General features: G+C 43.4%; 1 protein-coding gene across 4 annotated transcripts in view; it reads right to left on the reverse strand.

The window, feature by feature from the left end:
- MDGA1 (MAM domain containing glycosylphosphatidylinositol anchor 1) overlaps nucleotides 1-27,055 on the reverse strand; it is a 324,727-nt gene that overhangs the window by 63,521 nt on the left and 234,151 nt on the right. For all 4 annotated transcript variants that reach the window (XM_056853572.1, XM_056853571.1, XM_056853573.1 and 1 more), the window contains exons 11-12: nucleotides 5,663-5,840; nucleotides 3,648-3,671 (exon numbers count right to left, since the gene is read on the reverse strand). In XM_056853572.1, coding sequence (XP_056709550.1) covers nucleotides 3,648-3,671; nucleotides 5,663-5,840 — 202 coding nt within the window. The remainder of the gene's footprint in view (nucleotides 1-3,647; nucleotides 3,672-5,662; nucleotides 5,841-27,055) is intronic.

Consider the following 27,055-nt stretch of genomic DNA (forward strand, 5'->3'; position numbering starts at 1 on the left):
GTACCTCACATAGTCAGCAGCCTCATTCAAGCTTATATCACCAAACTAGTAGAGGAGCTGGGGGATCTCTGTGTTATTCTTTTTAGTTCAAAGCAACCGTTGGGGAGGGGAGGTTCAGATCAGGGAAGTGGTGCTGTGGGACGGGGTGCTAAATCCTGATCTGAGCTGATTTCCTGATCCAGGTTATGCCACCCACCTTACAAGTGGCTACCAGTTCCCTGGGTAGAAAAAAAACCCCAAGTATGATTAGGGGTGAACTGTGGCTCAGTGGTGGTGAATCTGCTTGGCGTGCAGAAGGTCCCAGGTTCAATCCCCAGCATCTCCCGTTGAAGGGACTAGGCAAGTAGGTGATGTGAAAGACCACTACCTGAAACCCTGGAGAGCCGCTGCTGGTCTGAGTAGAGACAATACTGACTTTGACGGATCAAGGATCTGATTCAGTATAAGGCAGCTTCATGTGTTCATGTGATACAGATGTCTGCACTTTTCCCCGTTTGGAGCAAACATCAGCTTGAGTTGGGGGTGATTAGACATGGAAAGCAGCATCAAGAAAGGCTTAAATATTTCTTCCTTCAGGACAATTCCCTCATCAAAATTGGGGCATTTGAACTAAAAAAGAAACCCACAGGTGATTACATTACAGATCACCAAGTGTCTCATTTCGTGAAGCCCTCAGAGTGGGATCTGCTTTACATTATCAGAATTTTGCTTCACAACAGGTTATTTTGAATTAGCTGGACTGGACAGTGGCAAGTGCTATGCAAGAATCTCATTTCCTTCCCTTCCTTGGCCAAAGCATGGGATCCAGCTAATATCACATAGGAACCATGAATGAAAAGTTAAAATACTTCATAAAAAGGAAATGTCACAAAGCAGAACATAATAATCAGAAGTGGAATCTGATCAGGTGGCTAGTGTTGGCGCTCTAAATAAAAAGGATACATTTTTTTATTTAAAAAAAGAGGGGAGGGGAACTTTATTGACAGTCAAACAAAGATTTGAGTAATCTGATTTTGCAAAATTAGATGTAAGTTTATTATGGTCAGGGCTGTTGCTGTATAAGCTTAATGTGCCTGGAAAGTAAGAACTCCCTCACCAGGCAGTCTCACTGGCACAGGTACAGTCCCTAGCTCTCTACCCATTCCACGTGCGTGCACACCCTGATAGCGTTAAGCATTAACATCTTAACAACCAAAGAGAAAATGAATGAAGAAATAATTGTACTAAATGATTCTCTGAGCCTGTAAATTAATCAACATTATGTGCCCCTATATCAGGCTGCCACTGGCATTAATCATCCAATCTTTGCCTTTCACTCCAGAGTGTGGGACATTCACGGGTGGGGTTTATTTGGGCAATCATGTGTGATGGTTCCTCTGCACTTATAACTCAGCCTCTCAATTCCCCTCCAAGAGCCGCTGTGGAATTCGAGATAAGAGGGAGAGATAAACGCAGAGGGTTTCATACTGCTGAGTGCTAAAGGGGGTCATTCTGGCTGAATTACACAGCTCAGCCATAAAGTTACTGACAGTCCATCATGCTACATTTCGCTTTTTAAACAGTTCCAATGCGGCTTTTTTCAACCACCAGGACAGCCAAAGAGATTGACTTATAGCTGCTTTCATAAAGTAGTTAGTTTATGGCAGCTGGGCTCACACCTGCTTGAGTATCATATCCCCTAGGCTTGGATGTCCTGTGCTGCAATGGAGGCAGGAGCAGGTACCCATAACTTTTCCCCATGGTGGGAAAAGCAGTGCCTAGTGGTATGATTTTGAGTGTGGAAATGGAAAGCCTACGAGAAAGGGACCTACCATTCCTCTGATTGAACATGTAGCCTCTAGAGGCTTTCTTTGATAATGGGGGAGGGAAAGATATATACGATTAAGCATCAAGAATAGTCTGAGGATACCCTCCAATTCATATTAATTCTTGCCTTTACAATTTCGTATGTGAAGCAGGCCTGAATAACAGGCCTGAAGCTGAATAACAGGACAAGTGATTGCATATGGTTACATATGGACAGGGGTATTCCATTGCTCGGGTTGCCAGGTCCCTCTTCGCCACCAGCAGGAGGTTTTTGGGGCAGAACCTGAGGAGGGCGGGGTTTGGGGAGGGGAGGGACTTCAACACTCTAGAGTCCAATTGCCAACGTGGCCATTTTCTCCAGGTGAACTGATCTCTATTGGCTGGAGACCAGTTGTAATAGCAGGAGATCTTCAGCTAGTACTTGGAGGTTGGCAACCCTATCCATTGCTGGAGAGGTTTTAATGCTTGTGGAAGGGCAGGGGAAGGTCCTAGCTGCCCTGAGCCCTGCTTTAGCAGGGGAGTGGGATATAAATATAATAAATAAAAATTAAATAAATTAATTAAATAGACAGTTGCATGGGGAAAAATTCAGATGGAAAAAGGAAAAATGTTATTTCTCCAATATGGAACCATCTCTGTGTACCAGCTACCAAATGAGCATTTTCCTTATAGGGTTGTTCAGCTAGAACCCCCTGGAAGACTGACAGGGCAGGTCTTACCCTAAAGGCATCCCATGATATTGTGACAACACTTCCAGCTGTATAACTGGAAGTGACATCGCCATGTTATGGGGTGCTCTAGGGTTCACCCAAAACTCTATGAAGACCATATTAAGTGGTGGCGGGGGAAGAAGATTGAGGACATGAAGTTGCCCGCTGGCCACCCTATTTCCTTACCATTTCCTAATGGGATTTCAGGAGTAGATCTGCAGCAGCCTTCAAATAATAACAATAAGAAACTGAAGCAGACTTGAACACATCTTTCCCTTTGCGAAGGGCCATGGCTCAGCAAAAAAAGGTGTAAATAGCCATATTGGCCCACACAAAACCCAGCACAAAACAAACAAACAAACAAACAAACAAGAAGCCCTTTTATTAGTGCCAAACAAAATGACACAAAACATTGTGCAAGTCTTCGAGCTCATCAGAACTCAGAACATCAGGCTAGATGTTACAAAAAAATTTTTTAAAAAGGGAAAAAAGCTAATTTTCTCGGTCAACATCTTCAGACCCTGTCATGCCAGCCTTTAGTGCTAAGATGCTTAAAGGATCATAGACTCCAGTTTAATTGCTGTAAGTATCAGATTACAGCACTTGCATTACAGGAAGAAGCAAAGAAGCAAATGAATCTTCTTCACTGACGTAGTATGGTCTTTGACTTAGTATGGTCTTTGGGATACAGGTCAAGGCACTAAATCTGATCTCGGAGCCTTACATAACTTACGCACTACATACAATAAAGACCACCTCTACTTCAAAGTCCCATTGTGCTTTCTGAAATGAGCAGATTCCTTGCTTTTGTCCACTCCATCCACCAGATATGTCTAGAGACAATCTCAGAGGCTTTTGCCCACTTTAAAATTCTCTTCTTCCAAAATTCTGCTCAATTTCTTAAACATCTTCTGTAGAAAATGCAAGGCCATTTTTTAAAAAAAAAATTAATAGTGAGGATATAAGGGATTATGTATGCAGGGTATGTTCATATTTATTTTAGCTGTACATTTTAGGTACTTTCAGAGTGTTTTTAAAAATATCTTTAATTGTTAATGCATGGCTCATGCCTACAGAACACAGGATGATTTTAGACATTTAAAAAGCAAAGAACTGAGTCTCATTACTTACCTATTGGGTTGGGGGAGCTGAGTGCTGGGAAAGGAATGAGAAAACAGAGGTTTTAGGATATCACTAAACATATATGAACACACTCAACGACTCAACAGAAAAAATGTCCAGAATTTTACTAATATGTTTGATTAAAGCCATGTCTTTATACCTGAACAGCCTGGATCAGAATTTGGGATTCAGCATATAGTTTCTTAACTGGTGCACACAATCTTTTGGCCATACCAAGTTCTGAGGGGGGGAAAGTTAGTTTTGATAAACTTACCTTATTCATTCATGAAGTCTAATGGTAACTGAGAGAACAGACACCAATTGTTGGGATTGGAAAACCATAGGACATTTTAATATAGGGTTGCCAGGTCCCTCTTCGCCACCAGCGGGAGATTTTTGGGGCGGAGCCTGAGAAGGGCAGGGTTTGGGGAGAGGAGGGACTTCAATGCCATAGAGTCCAATTGCCAAAGCGGCCATTATTTCCAGGTGAACTTATCTCTATTGGCTAGAAATCAGTTGTAATAGCAGGAGATCTTCTGCTATTACCTGGAGGTTAAGTAATCAAAGATTAATACCTCTGTACTAGTACCTAAGGTTAGAAAATAAGTACAGAACAAATCACTATAGCCAAATACTCAAAAAGTGTAATAAGCATAAGCAAACATCACATAATATACAGTAACTATCAATCCAAGGTAAGTGTCTACAAGAGAGTAACAATCAATCCAAAGGTGAGTGTCTACAAAAGAGTAACAGTCACAGTTAATCCAGCTTGGAAGTCTTCAAAAGAAGAGAAGGTAAACAGGGATACGATTGTTTCAAGTCTTCCTCAGTCCCGTTTAGTTTGAGTCTTAACAAGCACACTTGTTTCAATGCAAGCTTTCAAAGCTTTTGGGGGAATCTGAGGTGTTGTGTGATCCCACCAAAATTGTTGGCAGAAACAGAAATGCAAAATATAGTCTGCTTCATATTTCACTCTCAGACAGTGAAAACTAGGGTTGTCAGCTCTGGGTTGGGAAATACCTAGAGATTTTGGGGATGGAGCCTGAGGAGCGCAGGGTTTGGGGAGGGGAGGGACTTCAGTAGGGTATCATGCCATAGAGTCTAGCTTCCACAGCAGCCATTTTCTCCAGGTGAACTGATCTCTGTCGCCTGGAGATTGGTTGAAATAGCAGGAGATCTCCAGCCACCACCTAGAGGTTGGCAACCCTAGTGAAAACTCATAAGTTAACTGAAACCAGTTAGATGCTCCTGATGATATGAAGTAAGATTTGAGAGATGTGGAATCAAGAATCCAGTTTATCCCAAAAATGAGACCATGGCATGGATACTATGCATTTGTTCCGCATGTGCTTCTCTTTGCCACAGCACAGGCTGCCCTCTGCTGTGGAGTGCCCACTCTCTCATGCTAGGCACTTCTGCTTGCACATGACCAATGCTTTTCATGGAGCTCCGAACTACCAAGCGCTATAGGAATGCAATCCACAGTGGATGACCACTTCTGCAATGGACAAAGAGAAAGTGCACATAGAATGAGGGCATAGGATCCAAGCTCATACATAGAAGTACATGGGGCAGTGTAAGTCATTGTTTGAAGCCCTTTGAGCCTAAGTTAAAACACAGCAGCCATATTGGTGCAAGTTTATTGATACATGAAGTCCTGCCTATGTATATTTCCTTCTACAAACAAAAGATTTGTGGCTACAAAGGCCAAAGTTTTTAGCGATTGGGAGTAAATCTATCTGACAGCATGTGCTGCGGTTCTGTGACTGCTGCTACAGAGGTCTGGCTCTGTGCTCTGCCTGGATGAGAAATGGCCCGGGCACTACACATATGCTTCTCTGAGCTCTTTGAAGGAAAAGCAGGGTACAAGTATAATAAAACCCACAAATCTGTCTGAGTTATTCTGAAACATCTTTTAGAATTACTTTGAACAGAACGAAGATTTCCACCCTATCAGGTGAATGTATTCATGTCTTGCGGAGCACAAAAAGAGCCCTGAGCAACTTAGAGGAGACACTTACGTTCTATGTAGCGAATGATACGGGTAGCCATGTCTCCGGCCCCAAAGCGGGTCAAAGGTGTCAAGCGGACCTCATAACTATGAGGCACCTTCAGGTCAGTCAGGATATGTTCTAGCAGCATGCCTTTCTCAATCTTCTTCACGGGAATATATTTGGGAGGCAAGGGCCTGTGATTCAGCTGCAGAGACAGAGATCATGGCTTGGTCAAACAAAGGACATTGTTCTGAAATCTCCAGACTGATGAACTCTTACAGGCTCTCTCATTCCAGTGATTTCTCTCTCGTCTTCTGATGATATTCAGCATGGTGATATCCAACACAGGGCAAAACCTTAAAGTCTGAAACAGGACTTTAAATTCTGAGACTTCTCAGAAGTTATCAAAAGAAGACATCGGCAGTCTTCATATTTAAAATGTGGAATGCTAAAGGCATTCCCTCAGAATTCAAAAAGGATCTGGGTCACGCTTGTAGTGGATAGAATGTAAGAATGTCACACTTGTTGCAGCAGGGTCATTTCACACATTACATAGCAAGAAAGCCAGGTTTCGCACAGGGAGAGGGTGCTCATTTAACAGAGTGCTCCAGATGATCCCGGCTCTTTGATAAGGGCGCCTGTAACTGCCAGTAATTTGCCAAGTAACTGCCTGTCACACTATAGGTCTGTTTGTAACAAAAAACAATGTGTGAATATATAGTTAGGGTTAAAGACCAGGGCTGAAACAAAATAGTTAATTTGGTTCTCCGGGGTTTTTTTTGTAATGTTTCTGACAGCCCACATTTGACAGGCTACAGTTTCTTGCAGAAGACTATAATGTAAGGACTCAGTTGCCAAGAGTTCCTGGCCAAATCCTCTTGCCCACTCTCCTCCCTGCCCCCCATCTGTTCCTTTCCCTTCCTTTCTTACCTTTGCTGTTCCTGTACCCCTTCCCTCTGATTCTATTGAGAAATATTGGGATGCATTGAGGGACCTCTATCACAAATATCTAAGATGATGTGAGGGAGAGAAAGGGCATTGACACAGTCATCCCACCCTTCTAGTAAGGGAACAAAGGGAGGGAGACAAACAGGAGCACGTAGTCAGGACAGAAGGGAGCCTCACTTGCTCATGTATGCCTCAGCCTCTTCTCTTCACCAATCACCTGAACCACTTCAATTACTGAAGAGTGGAGGGAGATTTCTGTTGGGAGTTGGGTTGCCTCTTTGCCATTAGCGGGAAATTTTTGCAGAGGAGCCTGAGGAGGGCGGGGTTTGGGGAGGGGAGGGACTTCAATGCCATAAGGTCCAATTGCCAAAGCGGCCATTTTCTCCAAGTGAACTGATCTCTATCGTCTGGAGATCAGTTGGAATAGCAGGAGCTCTCCAGCTACTACCTGGAGGTTGGCAACCCTAGTTGGGAGGCTATGGGTGAATCTGCCAGTTGACCACTTTTGACAAGGGGAGGCTTGTTTCTCTCCCCCGCTGACAGGGATTTTTGAAAAGATTTTTGTCAGATTCCTACCAGAACGTGACAACTGGGTCAAATGATACAGAAAGCAATTTTTGTACTCAACTAACCCTGAAATCCAGTTGTCAGCTGGTGAACTCTCCCTTTCTCTTTTCACTGAAACAAGCTAGTTAAACTCCAGGTTGAGTTAGCAGTTACGCAGTCATGCACCTTAAAGCAGATCGCAGAAACCACGGCTTTCTCCTCGCCTATTTCCTCTCCTCTTTATAGCAGGGCCCAGGGAACTACTCTGAGTGTATAACTGAGATCTAGGACAGAGATAGTTTCAACCGGATTGACTTAAAGATAATAATCTTGTTTCTGGTATCTTGCCAGGATCCAATTTTAATCAGCCATGCCCCATCTGCATATGCAAACAGTGGGTACTGATTCAAACGACGGCCCCCGCAGTTCTGAAATCCCATTTCTCTAAAGGTCTCTCATGACCTCCACTAAGCAAGAACATATCCATCTCCCAATGTAAAACCCCCTCGTATACATTGGCATGCAATGCGGTACCAGTTGCCTGGAAACAATGTAAGGTCTGATGGCAAAATCAAGGTGAAGACTGGTGCCAAGGAAATAAGGTTATTTGAAATGCTGGACCGAGGAGCACTGATCGGGGACAGCAATTCCAAGGCTGCCTCAGGGCCAACTCTCATCACACACATCCCAGAACATTTCCTATAACATTGGTGGCATCTTTTGGCTGGTCACACTTGCAAATGCACGGTATGAATGACTCGTATAGAGACAAATGGTTTCCCACTAATCCCGCAGCCTTGATTCTTAAAAGGCACAGTTCATGATCCCATGGAGTGGCAAACTGCATGTATGAAGTATTCATATGACTCACTGGCATCCATAAATCTATCCTTGGAAGCCACCTGGCTTTCACATATTATCCAACGCTTAGTGCACTTTCCAACATGACACAAGACATACTTTACAACTGTCCTGTATTACTTGTATGCACCTGTGAGTATTGTTCACAGAATCATAGAGTTGGAAGGGACCACCAGGGTCATCTAGTCCAACCCCCTGCACAATGCAGGAATTTCACAACTACCTCCCCCCCCCACACCCCCAGTGACTGGAAGATGGCCAAGATGCCCTCCCTCTCATCATCTGCCTAAGGTCACAGAATCAGCATTGCTGACAGATGGCCATCTAACCTCTTCTTAAAAACCTCCATGGAAGGAGAGCTTACCACCTCCTGAGGAAGCCTGTTCCACTGAGGAACCGCTCTATTAGAAAATTCTTCCTAATGTCTAGATGGAAACTCTTTTGATTTAATTTCAACCCGTTGGTTCTGGTCTGACCTTCTGGGGCAACAGAAAACAACTCAGCACCATCCTCTATATGACAGCCCCTCAAGTACTTGAAGATGGTTATCATATCCCCTCTCAGTCTTCTCCTCTTCAGGGTAAACATACCCAGCTCCTTCAACCTTTCCTCATAGGACTTGGTCTCCAGACCCCTCACCATCTTTGTTGCCCTCCTCTGGACACGTTCCAGCTTGTCTACATCTTTCTTAAATTTTGGTGCCCAAAACTGAACACAGTACTCTAGGTGAGGTCTAACCAGAGCAGAGTAAAACGATACCATCACTTTGCATGATCTGGACACTATACTTCTGTTGATGCAGCCCAAGACCGCATTTGCCTTATAGCTACTGCATCACACTGCTGACTCATGTTCAGTGTTTGGTCTACTAAAACCCCAAGATCCTTTTCACACACACTACTGCTCAGACAAGTCTCCCCCATCCTATTGTTAACGTGGGATAGAAAATGGAAGAAAGCCATTTAAATTAAAATACATTCTAGCCAAGAAAAAGGCTACTAAACCCATTACTGTTGCTTGAAACAGCCTTTCAAAAACCTCTCCTCCTTCCTAGGCTGTCTCTTTCAACCTGCTTTGTTGTGTCATGTCCCAATGGTGTCTTTTGTAGGCATGAGAAGGTGATGTTTTTAATACTGGAAAAAACCTGAGAAAGTCCCTGATGAGGGTAGAAAAGGGCAAGAGTCCAGTAGCACCCTAAAGACTAACAAAAATATTTTCTGGTAGGGTATGAGCTGATGAGGGTACAGAATTATGTTTCTCCTGCCCCCTTCCCCTTAATAATTTCCAACCTTTGCCAAAAGAGAACCTGCATTTGTTCTGTTGCTGCATAAATGAACATCATATAAAAGTAACAAGATGGTGGGTCCAGCATTAATGTGTAACATGTCCTCCTCCCAGTCATACCCCCCGCCCCATAGCTGTATGAGTTGGTATCTGAGTTGGCTTGTTTTCCTCTTCCCTTCTCAATCCTTTTTGTGTCATATATATTATATTTTAGGCACTAGTTTTGAACTGCAAACTGACTCGAATGCAGTAGCAGAAAGGTGGTATACAAAAGCAGTAAAATAAATATACTCTCCCTCAGACATTATATAAAAAAACCTTATTTTATTTTTGAAAATAATGATATCATGGCAATAGGCTCGCAACCCAGACTTTCATCCCTCCCTGCCCCCAAACCCTGGCATAATGCTCCCCTTCAATGTTTGGGCCCTTAGAGGAGGCATAAAGAAAAAGGGATCTTGGATGTCTAGTACCGGCCATAATACACTCTATGAGGGTGTATGAGCCCAGAACTCCTTTTTCTAAAAGAAAAGAAAAGAAAAGTCAGCCAATAGGGAAGATTCCATCTGTTTTAAATAGAAAGAACTGTAGCCTTCAATAATCTCCTATCCAAGGTAACAATGCCATCCTTCAGCCCGACCTCGGTTGGGTAGGAGCGGGATATAAATCTAATAAATAAATAAATAAATAAATCCTGTGTCTGGAATCCATTTGCAATGGACAAACACTGCATGCCCATTTTGGCACCGGTATCCACTCCCCAAGTAGTCCTCCCCAAGCCCTGTTGTTAACAAAATCTACCCAGGATAACTTTACCCTAAGCAGATGTCTGAAGCCAGATAACACTATGAGAATCAACCAATGATAGGAAGTTGGAAGATATGAGTAATAAAAAGCAGAAGGAGCAACGACAGGGGCTTGCTCTCAGATTGTGTTTAGGGTGCTCCTTGACCCAACCAGGATTCCAGATGTGTATATTTGCAATGGCCCATTGGGTCATACATTAAGGTTGAAGTTTGGCTCTAGCTGTAGGACCCCTGAGAGCCAGTGTGGTGTGGTGGTTAAGGTGTTGGACTAGGTCCTGGGAAAGCCAGGTTTGAATCTCCACTTGCACCACAGAAGCTTGCTATGTGACCTTGGGCCAGTCACACACTCTCAGCCCTGACCCTGGCTTGTATTTGGAAGGAAGACCTCCAAGGAATACCAGGGTGATGAGGAAGTAGGCAATGGCAAACCACTTCCGAATGTCTCTTGCCTTGAAAACCCTACGGGTTGCCATACATCAGCTGTGACTTGACGGGGGGGGGGGGATAGGACCCCTACACATCTTTCTCATCTGTGATTGATGGGGGTAGCTTTGTAGTGGAGCAACAGCACTGAATACCTCTATTGGGAAGATTTTTCTTCATATGGCCCCCAATGACAACCAGCTCCTATCCTGCCCCCTCTTTATGCGTTTTGTGCTGCTCGGCCTCAATTCAAATGTCTTTCTCTTCCTGATCACACTGGCCCAGCGCTGTGGCCCAATATTACTCTGGTACAGTTAATAAAACATACACAGCCACCAAGGCTGGGAAAAGGCAGACTGCCTTATTAGAGATTCTGAATCCTCAGCGGAGGAGCTTGTGCAGGACCCAGCAATGAGCTCATTCATCACTGGGTGCAGTAAGCTGCCAGCGGGGTTAGAGCAGAAGCACAGCACAACTCTCAGTCTCATCTCTTTGCCTTCACCTTCTTCCATTTCAAATAATAAGAGCAAGACAAAAAAACAAAAACAAACCCCATTTCCCTCATTTGCCAATGGCCTGCTGCAAGCATATAGCTCTAGGAAACACGAATGCCGAGCACCAGAATGGGAATGGGACATGGGACACATTCCACCCCCCTGAATGACCCTGATCTAAACCATGTGTCTAATTTTGTAATTGTATACTTGTATAGGACATACTTCTTGCATCTGATGAAGTGGGCTGTAGTTTACAAAAACTTCATATTGAAAAAAATCTTTAGCAAATAAATCAGTGAAAAGTCTATTTAAGTTTACCCTTGTTCCTTTAACAAGCACAGAAGCAATGGCAAACTGGGTTATGCAGTGGTGCTGGATGAGAAGTACTGGGATCATGGGGACTGATTTTGCTGACATACTTTCTAAAAAGATTAGGAAGCTTAATGCCTATGTTAGCGATGTAGATTTACAAAGGGATATTAGATGTCCCACCAATACAACAGCCCACTTCCTGAAATGTTAAAAAAAAATACATTGGGTTAACCCCCAAATAATAGAAGCAGCACCTGTAGCTTTAAGAAATGAATACCCTCTGCAGCAGCCATTGTGTCAGTTGCTAGGCAACCACAACAATCCTGCCAGCCTTTTGGGAATGGAATTTTTTTCCAATCAGTGCTAGAGAGTTTGGTTTAGTGACATTTGCAGGACCAACCAATGGGAACATTAGCTTTAAAGTGGGCCATTCTGAGTGATCTGGCAATTACTAAAGGCACAGGGTGCGGGAAAGAAAGAACTACCCGTCCAGAATTGTCTTTTTAACTTAATAAGGCACATATTAGCTGGGCAGGAAATGCACAATGTTGGAGGAGAGAGTAGATGTGTGAGCCTCTGAGACTCATTGGCTGTTTCCAAAAAGAAAACTCATTAGCCTGCTCTCCTGGAAATCTTGGAATGTAGTTTTAATTTGTATTTAGCCAGCATATCAAAAACATATGTAACAGGGGATTTCCCCAGCACAACCAAGTCATGCTCCACACAGCTAGAGGTGCCTGGACACCTGGAGGCATCTTGGGCCACATTTCATGAAGAATCTGTGGAGTGTGTGACCACTGTGAGAGTCCTCAGAAAATCAGAAATGCGGGCAGTCGCTAAACAGGGCAGCATAAGCTATTGAGGATCTGGAGGTAGGGCTCTTAGGGGAGTTTCTGACCACTCCTCCTCAAATGCAAACCAGCAAAAGCACCTAAAAGGAAACTGTGATGGTGATCATTTCTCTGGGTTTACTATTACATAGTTCCCCCAGAGAACACTGCAGTTTAAATAAGAAATCCTAGAAGAGATCTCCAAATACTACATTCCCTGAGTGAGGATCACAAAAATTAATTCCTCAAACAAGAACACAATTGAACAATTACATTCCACCCAGTATTTTCAACCGCTCCGTTGTCTAGCTTGGGTATTTAAAAACGAGCTATTTGTTTTATAAAGAACGACAATTCCCTTTGTGATCTTATGCTATTGTTGGTTACCAAGGGAAAATATGACAAAGACCCAAGGCCACATTTACCTCAGTGGAGACAAAAAACAAACAAACACAATTAATATGACATGTGAGGATATACTTTTCACTTGGCCCTGTAAGCATCATAAAGTATCTACTAAAAGGCTTGACTTTTCTATTTACAAATCCATAAAATGTTTTTAAAAATCTTTTCAATGTACAGTTATAATCTACATTTAGAGCTAAAATATGAATATTCCCCTCTAAGCCTCACCTATGACTGTTTCTTACAACCAAAAATATGAGCGTGCTTAAAAAGCACTGCCTTGAAACAGTGGCACAAACTCTTATTACTTACAGCACTTTTAAAGTGCAGTGTTCGTTTCTCATAGTTAACCATCTTGTACTGTTGATAGAGAGTCAAAGTGTTTCTCTCTCTTTTAGGGTTGGCAGGACCCTCTTCACCACTGGTGGGAGGTTTTTGGGGCGGAGCCTGAGGAGGGTGGGGTTTGGGGAGGGAGGGACTTCAATGCCATAGAGTCCAATTGCCAAGGCGGCCATTTTCTCCAGGTGAGCTGATCTCTATCAGCTGGAGATCAATTGTAATAGCAGGAGATCTTCAACTACTACCTGGAGGTTGGCACCCTTCTCTCTCTCTCCCCCCCCCCCCGAAAATGCATGGTCGCTTTAGCCTCCTTTATTCCCTGTTTAAGCCAGGATTTAGCCAGGATCGAACGCACGTTCGGCGAAACGTTCTCTCTCTCTCTCTCTCTCTCTCTCTCTCTCTGTGTGTGTGTGTGTGTGTGTGCATTTCACACATATGCAACTGAGGTTGAAAAATCAGCTACATATCCAGAAAAGCAATATGGTTGCATCCTTCAGGTAATGTGCCACTTCAAAATATGGTGATCACATTCAGATCACATTTTAAAAACCCTCACTGAACCTAGAAAATTAGTAACTTAGACAGAAAGTTGAACTAGAATTTTTCTCTTGGTTTGCTAGTTTTCTGCATGTGGTTTTAAAAACACACTAAAAATTCAATATTTTGCCTTGAGAATGTCACCAGCACTCTCCACAGATACAGTCCAAGAAGCACTCTTGTGCATGATTCTGCTCAATGTGTTCAGCTGTGCAAATCAGCAACTGAGGCTGGGAGATCATGTCATACATCAGATGAGTACCAGACAAGGGAAGAGTGTTTGAAATGTGTTTGTGTGGAGGCTCTCAAGATTACGCATGCCAGTCAAATGAAAAACCCACACAGCTTGCTTGCAGTTTGTATACAATTCTTGTGAATGTGTTACAGCATGCTGAGAGAGCTATAACACAATCACATTTTAAACAGTAGCCACTTGCCCATTTTTGTCTTTCTAAATTGACCCAGGGAGCCTTGAGTGGAGGTGAACTTGAATCTAGTACTTCTAATTCCTAACAGGACCACCTAGGTTCTAACTGGCACTCATGACTAAGTTGTCACTTAATGCACAGGATACTATGGTGGCTTTGGTGTTGGCTAGCCTAATAGATACGATAGTTAGTAGGGTTACCAACCTCCAAGTACTAGCTGTAGATCTCCTGCTATTCCAACTGATCTCCAGCCGATAGAGATCAGTTCACCTGGAGAAAATGGCCGCTTTGGTAACTGGACCCTATGGTATTGAAGTCCCTCCCCTCCCCAAACCCCGCCCTCCTCAGGCTCCACCCCAAAAACCTCCAGTGAAGAGGGACCTGGCAACCCTAATGGTTAGTAATAATAATCTTGAATCAAGGGACCACGATGTTCATGCCACACAGACCTAACCAAAACAAAGCATATGACTTGCTGTTAGAATAACTGGCTCTCTCTATAAGGAACATACTTTTCCATTCCATCTTTTACATTTATATCCAGCATTATACCAACAAGTTCAGGCTAGAATATTCACACTCACAACAACCCTGCGAGGTAGATTAAGATGAGAAATCGTCACTGACTCAAGACCAGGATCAGAGGAGCATGCCTGTTATCTGCTGCACTCGTCTTGTTAGTGGCTTCCTAGAGGCACCTGGTTGGCCACTGTGTGAACAGACTGCTGGACTTGATGGGCCTTGGTCTGATCCAGCAGGGCTTTTCTTATGTTCTTATGACCAAAGTTTCTGTTTTCTTCCATTTCGCTCAGTTAAAAAGGCAGAATTGACAGGCACAGTGACCTGTGGCACTTTGAATGGCTTCCTAGACCCACAGAGTGACATGGCTCCCTGGAATTTTATCCCTGTGGCCCTACCCCTTCCAGCAACCCTGCCAAACTACAAAGAAGTTATTTTATTTTAAATGACAAATTTTGAGAAGTGAAGAAGGTTCAGGTGAGCTGGACCACAGAAACAAAAGTTACAGTCTATGCACACTAAGCCCTGCTGTCTCACTGAAGTTTCTTTTGAATAAAAATGTAGAGGAGTGGACTGTTTGCTCTTGAATGCAGAAAAGAATTGAAACTTTCAAAAACCAACAGCTGACTAGGTGAAAAGTGGGCTGTAAAAGGTACCAGGCCAAGGTCTGTCCAGAAGCTGTAAACCCCATGTGTGGGTAGATGTGGTATCTAGCATAATACCACATGTGTTGGAAGATGGAGAGGCTATCTATTGTTTGTGGTGAGTTTTTCAGAATAAAAAAATTATCTCAGGACACTGTAGAGGTCTCTCCTCTAGTGACCTTGGGAAGGCATGCCCCATGAGTCTTTAGTAGCACTCCAATGGAAGCTGACATAGCTGTTTCTAAAACTTTTGCCCTTATCTAACATGGCAATTGTCCCTCTAAATTGGAAGCCTTAACCATGATTTAATAGAATGTCTGGCAAGAAAGTCTATTCTCACTGTGAAGCACAAAGACACCCTCACAGAGTGAGAGAAATCTTTGTACCAGTACTTTCAAGCACAGCCACGGAAACATAGAAGGAAAGTCTCCATTTGTACAGATACTCTGGCAACTGCACAAACAGTTCCGACAGACACATAATGTCACTCAAAGCGACATCACACAGAAACATAATGCAAACATTCACAGTGCCACGGGGGGTGGGGGGAGAATGGCATGTGACATTATCACTTGATTTATGTGGTGGATTTCTCAGGTGGCAAGCATGATCCTCAACATGCCCACCTTAGCTGACATACCTGCAAATGAATGCGCATTGTAAGGGAAAAATTTGGACTGTTCTTAAATCAGCTGACAGTCTTGGAGCTCGTGGGATGACTCTCCGAAGCAATACTATGATTAAATTGTGATATCAAAACTGATGGTCAGGAGATGAGCCCATGGGAGCCTTTATTCCTGACACATCCTAGTTACAGATTCATCCCAGAAAAAGCTGCCTAAGTAGCCAGTTCCAATGCCTTTCAACATATATATGCTGCCATTTCAAAAAGTGACTTGGAAAAAAGCTCATTCACTGAATATTACATTCCAGAAAGGAAGGTGTATTTCATGCATCTGCTAGGGTTGCCAGGCCACAGCTTGGAACCCCCAGGAGCTTTTTTTCAATTTTAGTAATCTTCAATTTTAGTGATCTATTACCAAATAGTAGAATAACACCAAAACACCAAAACAAGACAATAAAATAGCGGGAAGCACAGCAGAGGTGGGTAGGAGGAGAAAGAGCAAATAATAAACTGTCTCAACCTATTGATTACTAGAGCCAGTAATCTGAAATGCAGATCCAGCATCTGACACTTCTTGAGAAAATTACCAGAAAAATTATGTAGAAACATAGGTTCCTCTGTCCTTCATCAAAAGACTGAAGCACCTCAATACAAAAGCTGCACAGACTTTCCTATTTTGCTCTTGAAGTTAGTGCTGAAGATCATAAAAACATAGGAGTCAGTGTGGTTTAGTGGTTAAGGGTGTGGGGACTAGTATCTGGGAGACCCAGGTTCAAATCCACATTCGTGCCATAGAAGCTTGCTGGGTGACCTTGGGCTAGTCACACTCTCTCAGCATAACCTATCTCGCAGGGTTGTTGTGAGGATAAAATGGAGAGGAGAATGATATAAACCAGTTTGGGCCCTTGTTGGGGAGAAAGGTGGGGTAGTAAGTGAGTGAGTGAGTGAGTGCAGCCCTGATGGACTATTTGCTCAGCATCCTGTTTCCCAGGAGCCAAAAAGATGCTTTCAGGAAATGCCCACAATCAAGGCATGAAGATAATTGCTCTCACCTGCTGTTGGGTCTGGAAGCCTAAGCATATGCATACACACACCCTTCTGCAGCTACTATGTAACATAATAAAAAATTACTCAGTATACAATGGCTTCAGAACAATTAGCAAACACTTCATTGACCTTTAAAAGCCTGGTCTCCAAAAAGGAGGCAATAGAGTATTAACTGTCCAGATTACCTAATTCTGTGAGATCACTCTAGGGTTGCCAACCTCCAGGTACTAGCTGGAGATCTTTTGCTATTACAACTGATCTCCAGCCGATAGAGATCAGTTCACCCGGAGAAAATGGCCGCTTTGGCAATTGGACTCTATGGCATTGAAGTCCCCCCCCCTCCCCAAACTCCACCCTCCTCAGGCTCTGCCCCAAAAACCTCCCACCAGTGGTGAAGAGGGACCTGGCAACCCTAGGTCACTCTTGCCATACTTAGGCTTTTACCTTTTTTCTCTTCTTTATTGAATTCTCAGACTGATGTCTTTTATTCCTCTGCAGGGATTTCTATGTCTCTTGGAAAACACTTAGCAGGCTCTGCCCTCCTCAGGTCATTTTACTACCCACTCCTTTTTCTGGTAAATTACAAACTATTATTTTTCTGAGTACCTGTTGAGTCTTACTGGGCAGTTCTGAAGGGGGGGGTGGAGCTGCATAGGAGCTGGCGTGACCCCCACACTGACATCCGTGCTACTTGTGCCATGCAAAGTGGCATGGACACCAGTGCAGGGCAACTTAACGCTGGCCCCTTGGAACAGCACAGCTGTGGGGGCCTCAGGTGCTGGTGCTGCCCCCCTGGTACTGTTGTCCTGGTATAAGAGGCCCCGCAGGTGTTCAGGGGGTATTCCCAGTCTCGGAGCTGACATTAGTCAGCCTCCAAACTCCTTTTGGTCTGGGAATGCCCCTTAATGCTACGATGAAGCTAAGCCAGCAAAATAGATAAGAGTAGTCCCGTGAAACTCCATTGTAGAGTTTCACAGGGATTTCTCAAAAGTGTATTTTTCAACTTTATTTATGGCCGGGGAAGCCTCTCAGGAGGTGGTGGTGCGGCTGCGCCATCCCCAATGATCGCCAAACTACCCCCCCTTCAAGATTAGGCTGCCCATCTCAGGGGCTTGAGCAGGCCAGTTCCCCCCTTTCCCTCTGCTCCCCACACTTTAACTTACAGGAACATTCTATGCCTTGTGCCTCATGGAGAACGCTTAGTCCTTACCAGAACACTTTTTTCTTTTCTTTTGGTTAATTCTCAAACTCAGATTTTTATGGAAACCTGAAAAATCTCCAAAGAAAGACCCCCACCCTACTTTTTCTGGTAGTGCTTGGCTTTGCTGCTTTCATGAATAGACCAAGCCACATGTCTTACTATTACATACAGTAATGTTGATATATAGATAAGAAGGCACAAAAAGAGACAGCAAGGATTGCCAAGTATTAAAAGGAGATTCAAGACTGATAAGGCATGGCACAAACACTTCAAGACCACTTTGCTTTGGTTCGTTTTTACTTTAGAGTGTGTGTGTGCGTGCATGCAAAATTGAACTAAAATCGAAACTAAATTGAGAGACAGCTAGAGGCACACAGGACTGGGAAACTGGATTGTAATGCTTCTGAACTTGAGGAAAAGCTCAAGGTCAAAGCTCTTAATTCGTTTAAATGGTAGAACAGATATCCACTAAGTGATATTAAAAAAAAAAAATAGCTGACACATGAAATAGAAAAGATACCTAGCAAACCTTTTAAATCAGTCAGCTAACTTGCGGTGGGGGAAATATCTGATGGCTGGAGAAAAGAAACTCTTGTTATTGTTGGTGGAAAGTGCTAACACAGCCGACTTATGGTGACCTTGTAGGGTTTTCAAGGGAAGAGACATGCAGATGTGGTTTGCCGTTACCTGCCTCTGCACAGTGACCCTGGACTTCCTTGGTGGTTGGTCATCCAACTACTACCCAGGGCTGACCCTGCTTGCTTCCAAAAATACCAGCAGTCATAAAAACAAACTAGGTAACCACAATTTTAAAAAATCCCAACAGTAGGTAAGATGTGGCCACAACATTAAAAGAAAGAAAAATTAAAAACATGGTAGGCAATATCAAGTTACACATTAAACTCTGGACACAGTACTTCACCAAAGGCAGTCCTGGGATAGAAGAAGAGTTCGTTTTTATATGCCAACTTTCTCTACCACTTAAGGGAGAATTAAACCAGCTTACAATCACCTTACCTTCCCCTCCCCACAACAGACACCCTGTGAGGTAGGTGGGGCTGAGAGTGTGACTGGCCCAAGGTCACCCAGCTGGCTTCATGTGTAGGAGTGGGGAAATAAATCCAGTTCACCAGATTAGCCTCTGCCGCTCATGTAGAGGAGTGGGGAATCAAACCTGGCTCTCCAGATCAGAATCCACCGCTCCAAACCACTGCTCTTAACCACCACACCACGAAGAAGAAGAAGAGTTGGTTTTTATATGGCGGTTTTCTCTACCTTTTAAGGAGAACCAAACCAGCTTACAATCTCCTTCCCTTCCCCTCCCCACAACAGACTCCTGGTAGGTGGGACTGAGAGAGCTCTAAGAGAATGTGACTAGCCCAAGGTCACCCAGCTGGCTTCATGTGGAGGAGTGGGGAAACCAACTCAGTTCACCAGATTAGAGTCCGCTGCTCATGTAGAAGAGTGGGGAATCAAACCTGATTGTCCAGATTAAAGTCCACCCCTCATAACCACTACACCACGCAGGCTCTCAAAAAGATCATAGATAAGAAAGTGGTTTAACAAAAAGCAGCAACAAGTATGAATAACTGGACAATTCTTATAATGGAGGAAAGCAAGAAGTGAGATACCACAAAGATTTGTATTAGGAGTGATGACATTTATATAGTTCAGAAGCAATCTGGAAGTGGGGAATAAACAGTGAAGTAGCCAATCTCACAGAGAATACCAAATTGCACAGGATGATGAGAAACAAAGCACACCATGAAGAGGTTCTCTCCAAATCAGGTGAGTAGGCAATGACATGGCAAATGATGTTCAAAGTAGGCAAGTGTGAAGTGATACACACTGGGGCAAACCCCTCTAACCTGTGGTGAATAGCTCTGAAAATGTCAGCTCGGAGAGAGAATACACTAGCCTGGCAATTTAACAGATTCAGACCTATCACAAAATCTGGCTTCATGTGGAAGAGTGGGGAAACAAATCCAGTTCACCAGATTAGCCTCCGCCACTCATGTGGAGGAGTGGGGAATCAAACCCAGTTCTCCAGATCAGTGTCCACCGCTCCAAACCACCGCTCTTAACCACTACACCACGCTGGAGCCGGCATAATTTGCCCTGCACCGATGTTCGTGCCACTTTGCATGGCGTTAGCAGCACGGACATTAGCGGTGGGGTTATGCCGACTCCTCCTTTCAGGATTTCACAGTGAATGTAGAAAATTAAGGAAGCCAGTGACTTAATCAAGTTGAGAAGACAATTTTAGCAGAAATAATAAGATGCGGTAATCCAATAATGCCATGTACTTTTTAAGGAGTAACCTCAACTCTCAAAGCAGCATTATTGTGGTTTGTGGGGTAGCTGCTGACATCTGAATGTTTGGATAATTTGCTAATTAATTTACTAAAAAGAGCAAAAATGATTTCACACTAAGGTTGTTTATGCATGGGAGTTTCACCTGAGGTTTGTTGCTTGCTGGACCCACACTTTCCTTTTGGGAGTCTATGCACCAGCTCAAATCAGGAAGTATTTGAATCCCCACCCCTTGAAATGCTGCTTCGTAATTGGCTGTAGTAAAAGAAAAGTTCCCTCCCCCCCAAACCCAATTGTCACATAAAAAGTATTTTAAGGACATAAAACAAAAAACGGAGCCATCTGAAAAAAAAAGGGGGGGGAGAAATCGAAGCCTCAGTTTTAAAAGCCTTTCTTCTGCTCAGAAAGAGCTCAGAGGAATCAGGAAGTACTGGAATCCCTGCCTCTGGACATGCTGCTTTGTAACTGACTGTGAGTGAATCTAAGCTTGTGTGTCCCACACTTTGCCTTATGCACGGGGATTTCACCCGGGCTGAGCTCAGGGAACAGGGAATTGAATTGAATGTATTAATACGGTCTATTTGACCAGCCAAAAGCTAGTACATCAAATTTCCTAGCTTAATAGAACTCAGGGGAGAGGGAAGAATCGGGTTAACAGAGGAACGGGAAGGACCAGGATTTGTGAGGGCTGGCAGCGAGGTCATCTCTAATGGAGGGAAAACTCATGCATAACTCCAAGGAACAACCGAGACAGACAGGGGTGAATGTGAGTGAAAGTACCCATGCATAAATGACCTAAGTAGGTCTATCCTATACTCTAGGACCACTTAAAGGATTCAAAACAACAAGTGTAGTTTAACCTCCACACCAACACACAACTCTGTACATAGATGTATAATATCAGTGGCTAGCACAAAAAAGAGGCAGTGATAGACATAACTTGATGGACATAACTTGATGGACATAACTCAGAATGCCATGTAAGCAGCTAGCCTACAACTGTATATGTTTTAACGTCTTCAGAACAGCAATGGTGTCTCTGGTGCTGGACCAGAGAACTCTGGGCAAGTGTGGAGAAACCTCAGACGTGGAGACCATGCACCCCAGCCTGCTTTAGTGATAACGGTTAATAAGCAGCCTGGAGAAGTGCACCGAGTTGTCTGTCTCGTCTAGCGTGATCTTCTCCCTGAGCTTAGCAATAACAGAACTAGGAACAAGATAAAGCCCTGGTGACAGGGAAAGACTGTAATTGGGATGTACTTTTCTTACAGGATGCCAAGAGCTTTGCAAGTGAATTATGGGTTGAGGAAATAACATTCAATGGTATGGCTCCTCACATGACAGGCTAGCTAAACAACAGCCAATTAAGGAGCATTTGACACAGACCATCTCTCTTTCTCTCTCCTATATGTCCAGTAATGGAGCTGAGTTTCAGTCAAGCATCCTATTTATTTGCACACATCATGGGAGAGTACGGTAAATTGGGAATGAATTCCAGGTATCCTCTTGCTAAAACTGAAAAACCTATTTGACCAGAAATCCCAGCAAGACAGAATAACTGAATCATGGACCACAGTGCCCCAATAATACCTTAACCTGTGGGCTGTCTGTATACAGCCTGTGTATAAAGACAAACTGAAGTTCTATTCATGGTGGATGAATCAGATGACCCTTAACAGTTATCACAGGTCAGGGTGATTGTGTGCTCTAGCCCTTAGTGATAACTGTTGATGGCCATTTGACCAAAGGTCTTTACTGAAGGCACTGATGGAGTTTTTGGGTGAACACTTTCTAGGAAGTGAAAACAGACATACAGAAAGCAACTTGCCCATGGCCACATGCAGAGGAGTGGAAATAGTGCCATGTTTGGTATGGCTCAGTTAAGGCATTGAATGGGAACCCTCCTTTGGAATTCTGAGGGGGGAGGGGGCTCCCGTCCATCAGTATTTTGAGCAGTCAAACAGAGCAAGAGAAATTTCAGGATCCCTGAAGTGTTTTTTTCCCAAGCCAAATAGGATCGCCATTAGTGTAATGGCCTATGTTAAGATATCCTGGACATTTTTAAGGGTGCTTTCAGGCAGAGGGCCTTGCAAATGTTGACAACATTGTATAAACTGCATAAGGATTATGCTGACCCTCTGTTGATTTCTACTGCTCCCAGTAGGGTTGCCAACCTCCAGGTACTAGCTGGAGATCTCCTTCTATTACAACTGATCTCCAGGCAACAGAGATCAGTTCCCCTGGAGAAAATGGCCACTTTGGCAATTGGACTCTATGGCATTGAAGTCCCTCCCCTCCCCAAACCACGCCCTACTCAGGCTCCACCGCAAAAACCTTCCGCTGGTGGCAAAGAGGGATCTGGCAACCCTAGCTCCCAGCAATAGTTCCTTGGAATGACAGGATTGGCACAGATGATATGATCTGAAACATCTGTTGTAGGGTGCTACAAGATTCCTCTTCCATCAGGTATAATTTCTCCTATTTGTGCTTGAGTACTATCCAGGGTTGCCAGCTCCTGGTTGGGAAATACCTTGAGATTTTTGGGGCAGAGCCTGAAGAGGGCAGGGTTTGGGGAGAGGAGGGACTTCAATGCCATAGAGTCCAATTGCCAAAGAGGCCATTTTCTCCAGGGGAACTGATCTCAATCGGCTGGAGATCAGTTGTAATAGTGGGAGAGCTCCAGCTGTTACCTGGAGGTTGGCAACCCTAGCACTATCAGTTGGTGGGAGAAGCTGAATGGCAATATGGGGAAGAGGTAAAAACTGAGATTATTTCATTTTACAAAAGATGTGTTGAGCATGTGCTCTTTAGGTGCTGTGTTACAATATGGCTTAAATCTGGATTAATCAGGGGCGGGATAATAAGAATAGAAATCTGATAGAAATGGACATTTCCATTTTATAATTACACTGAAAGGTTTCTTGATAAAGGTTATCACATTTTCTCACAACCAATCTATTTTCCCAGTTGCAATCTTGTAATCCTTTTTATTGCATAGTTTCTTGTATGTAATATACTGTTTTACTGCATTGTTCTCCTATTTTCTAACCAGCCTTTACTACATGTACTATACTGTTTTTACTGCATTGCTCTCTGATTTTGTAATCCAGTTTTATTTCATTGTTTAGTGCATGTATTTTATGCTCTAATTGCAATTTAAAATTGTGTAATCTGCATTGTCAATGAGAAAGACAGATTATAAGTAAAAAAAAATTTGGGGGAACAAAAACCTAGTCATCTCACTAAACTACTGAGACTGAGGTCTGAGTCTGATTTTTTTCATGGTAAATTAGAGGACAGAGGATTGGCTCTTGTGGGGTTTCATAGATTAAGGGTCTGGGGAGGGCAGAGGAACAGCTTCTCATTGCTCTGGATCATTCTTCCATTTGGCACAGGGATAACTGATCTCTTTTTCGTTGCCACATTCCTTTCACTAGTTTAGTCTTTTACATTTCACAGAATTAAATGCATTCATAAAACTGCAGACAGGAGCCAGTTTTAATGGCTGCCAGTGCTCCATATCTCCACATTTATGACAACTATTCTTCCTCATGTTGATTCAGGCATCCAAAACCATTGAAGGCACAGATGAGACACTGTTTATGCACAGGCTGTTTTGTGCAAAAATTGACTCATGCAATGTTCACAAATCCAGGGGAAACTTTTGTACAGAAATTGGAGCACACCACTTTCCTACATAGAGCTTTCTTCACCTACTGACTTCATCAACCACATTTTTAGCCCACCCTACCGCTTCACATTTTACTCTCACAACAATTCCATGAGGTAGATTAGACTGAGAGACAGGTCCAAGGTCATCCAGTTAGCTTAATGGCAGAAGAGAGATACTACAGGTGTTGGGTTAGACGCTGGGCATAGTGTCAGAGGCTGGCTACTTTGCAGGTTGTCACCATGTCAAGTGCCTAATTCTGCACATATACCCCTGCAATACAGAGCAATAAGCACCATCAGGTCTATAGGTAGGGTTGCCAGGTCCCTCTTCCCCACCCGCGGGAGATTTTGTGGCGAAGCCTGAGGAGGGGAGGGACTTCAATGCCATATTGTCCAATTGCCAAATCAGCCATTTTTCTCCAGGTGAATTCATCTCTATCGGCTGGAGTTCAGTTGTAATAGCAGGAGATCCCCAGCTAGTACCTGGAGGTTGGCAACCCTATCTATAGGGCCTGGAAGTTCCAACTCAGCTACAAGCCACCCATGCAAGTGCTCATCTTTAAATCCAACACTGCAGCATTTTCTCACTTTAAAATGTTCTTCCTGGAATAAAGTGGTTCCCATTTCTCTTGTCTTTCCATATGACATCACATGCCATATCCCCCTTCAATTACAATTTACTATACACAATGAACACTTACTTTTGTATTGTATCAATAGCTAGTATGGACAGAATTTATACCTAATATTACACAATGCCTTCAAATGTTAATTTCCTTTTCCTGGTTAAGTACCCAGTTGTGTGTATATGCATTTTGTTCTGGTGCCAGAAAACTGCTAGTTCAATCCATATGTAATACTAAAATCAAAGAATGGATCTGAATTTCAAGGTAAGCATATGATTTCTAGGCACTAGAGAAACACACATTTTATTTATTAATTTGAAATATTTATATGCCCTTGTTGTTGTTTTTACCCACTCAGGACTCAAGGCAGGCGACCATCACAATATAAAACTGTATACAATCACAGAGATGAAAAAATTAAACATTAAAACAACAAATGTAAAATACATTAAAATTACATGGACGGCATACATCTAAAAATACCTTAAGCACAGTTAAAAAAAATATACTCCCTTTTGCTTAGACCCAGACTGCTCCGAAAGCTCTTTTAGAACATGCAGTCCAGATCCGATGGAAGCGACTTGTTCAGATTACTTGTTTGCTACTCCACTTCTGGGAGCTTTTGCTCATACTTCAATGCACTTATTTGCATCTGACAGATGTTGGTGTATGCTGAATGTTAAGTACAAATCTTTGAGCTTGGAGAAAAGAGGCTGAATCAATACAGTATTCTTGGTGGGAAAGGCTGGCAATGCGTTGCCCTGTTCACTTGAACTGGGGGTGGGAGGCAAAGGCAGGGCTCATGGAAAGTATGCTGGGGTCAGAGATTATGGCTGCAAGATGTAAAAGACATTAAAAGGTAAAGGTCCCCTGTGCAAGCACTGGGTCATTCCTGACCCATGGGGTGACGTCACATCCTGACGTTTACTAGGCAGACTTTGTTTACGGGGTGGTTTGCCAGTGCCTTCCCCAGTCATCTTCCCTTTACCCCCAGCAAGCTGGGTACTCATTTCACCGACCTCGGAAGGATGGAAGGCTGAGTCAACCTTGAGCCGGCTACCTGAAACCGACTTCCGTCGGGATCGAACTCAGATCGTGAGCAGAGCTTTTGACCACAGTACTGCAGCTTACCACTCTGCGCCACAGGGCTCCTATAAAAGACATGGTGGGGGGGGGTGAATTCTACAGAACTCAATTGAGAAGAATCTACATTAGGAATAAGGTTGATTTGTTTACTTAAAATATTTATAAACCACGCTGTTTGTTAAAAAACACTAGAGGCAGCTCACAACGCCACAATCATTAAAAGTCCATCCCAGTAAAAACAATGAAAACCTGCTTAAAAGTCTAAACCATAACAAACAGCAGGTAGTATAATTTCCTGTTAAAAGCAACATCAACAACAGCAGAAAAAAACAGAATCTCAGATGATAAAAACAGAGCAAAAAAACCCCTAAAACAGCAATAAAACCACAGGCCACTAATCAACCAATAACAGGAAGATAACAGGAAGTTTTCACCTGGTGGCTGAAGCACAGAAGACTTGACATAGTGCATACTACTTTGGGGAAGAAATTGCAGCGATGAGGCACTACCACAGAAAAGGTCCTGTCTCGGGTCACCCCACACCTTACTTTTAAAGGTGGAAGCCAACAGAGAAGGATCTGTGTAGACGTTTTTGAGCTGCCACAGGTTCGTATAGCAGTAGGTAGTAGTACTTCACATTTCTTGGCCTCAGATCACGTAGGGCTTTAGGGAAATGTGCCAACAATTTGAACTGTGCCTGGGAGGTTGGATTGCCAACCTCTAGGTGGGATCCGAAGATCTCCAGAATTAAAACCGATCTCTAGACTACAGAGACCTGTTCCCCTGGAAAAAAGGGCTCAGGTCTTCCACTTTTAAAAAGAAACTTTTTTGCTTTTTATAGCGTCCTTGACTTACATTGTTAACCATACAGACATTTTTTTTAGACGTCGCAGTGCCTTTCCTAATGTAGGGGATGTGTTCTATCTGGGTTTCAATTAGTGTGGTTTTAAATAGCTTCCAAGCATCCTATAGGGATTTGACTCTCTTGTGTTTCCCTTTCAGCTTCCTATCACCCACATTTTTGTAAAGTTCCTTCTTTTGACATCAAATGTTACAGTTTTGGACTTGAGGGGTAACTTTCCATTGATATGAATGCTGAACTGAATAGCATTGTGGTCACAGTTTCCAACTGGTGCAACAACATCTACATCTCACACCAGGTCTTAAACCTAGAACCAAGTCCCTTCTTGTTGGCTCTGTGACCAACTGTTCCAGTGTGCAATCATTGATGATGTGTAGGAATCTCATTTCTACAGCATGGCTTGAGAGCATGTTCCCAGTCAATGCGAGGGTAGCTGGAATCTCCCAGTATCACAACATTATCTGCTTTAATCACCTTCCTGTTTCCTTCTCCATCTCAAGATCAGCCGCAAGGGTTTGATCAGGTGTGTAATGTTTCCCGGTTCCAAAACTGAGACCAAAAGAATGAGGAGTAGTTCAAACAGTATCTAAAATTGGACCCCCAACCCAA

Source organism: Euleptes europaea, chromosome 7 (assembly GCF_029931775.1).
Source record: "Euleptes europaea isolate rEulEur1 chromosome 7, rEulEur1.hap1, whole genome shotgun sequence".
NCBI classification, from domain to species: domain Eukaryota; kingdom Metazoa; phylum Chordata; class Lepidosauria; order Squamata; family Sphaerodactylidae; genus Euleptes; species Euleptes europaea.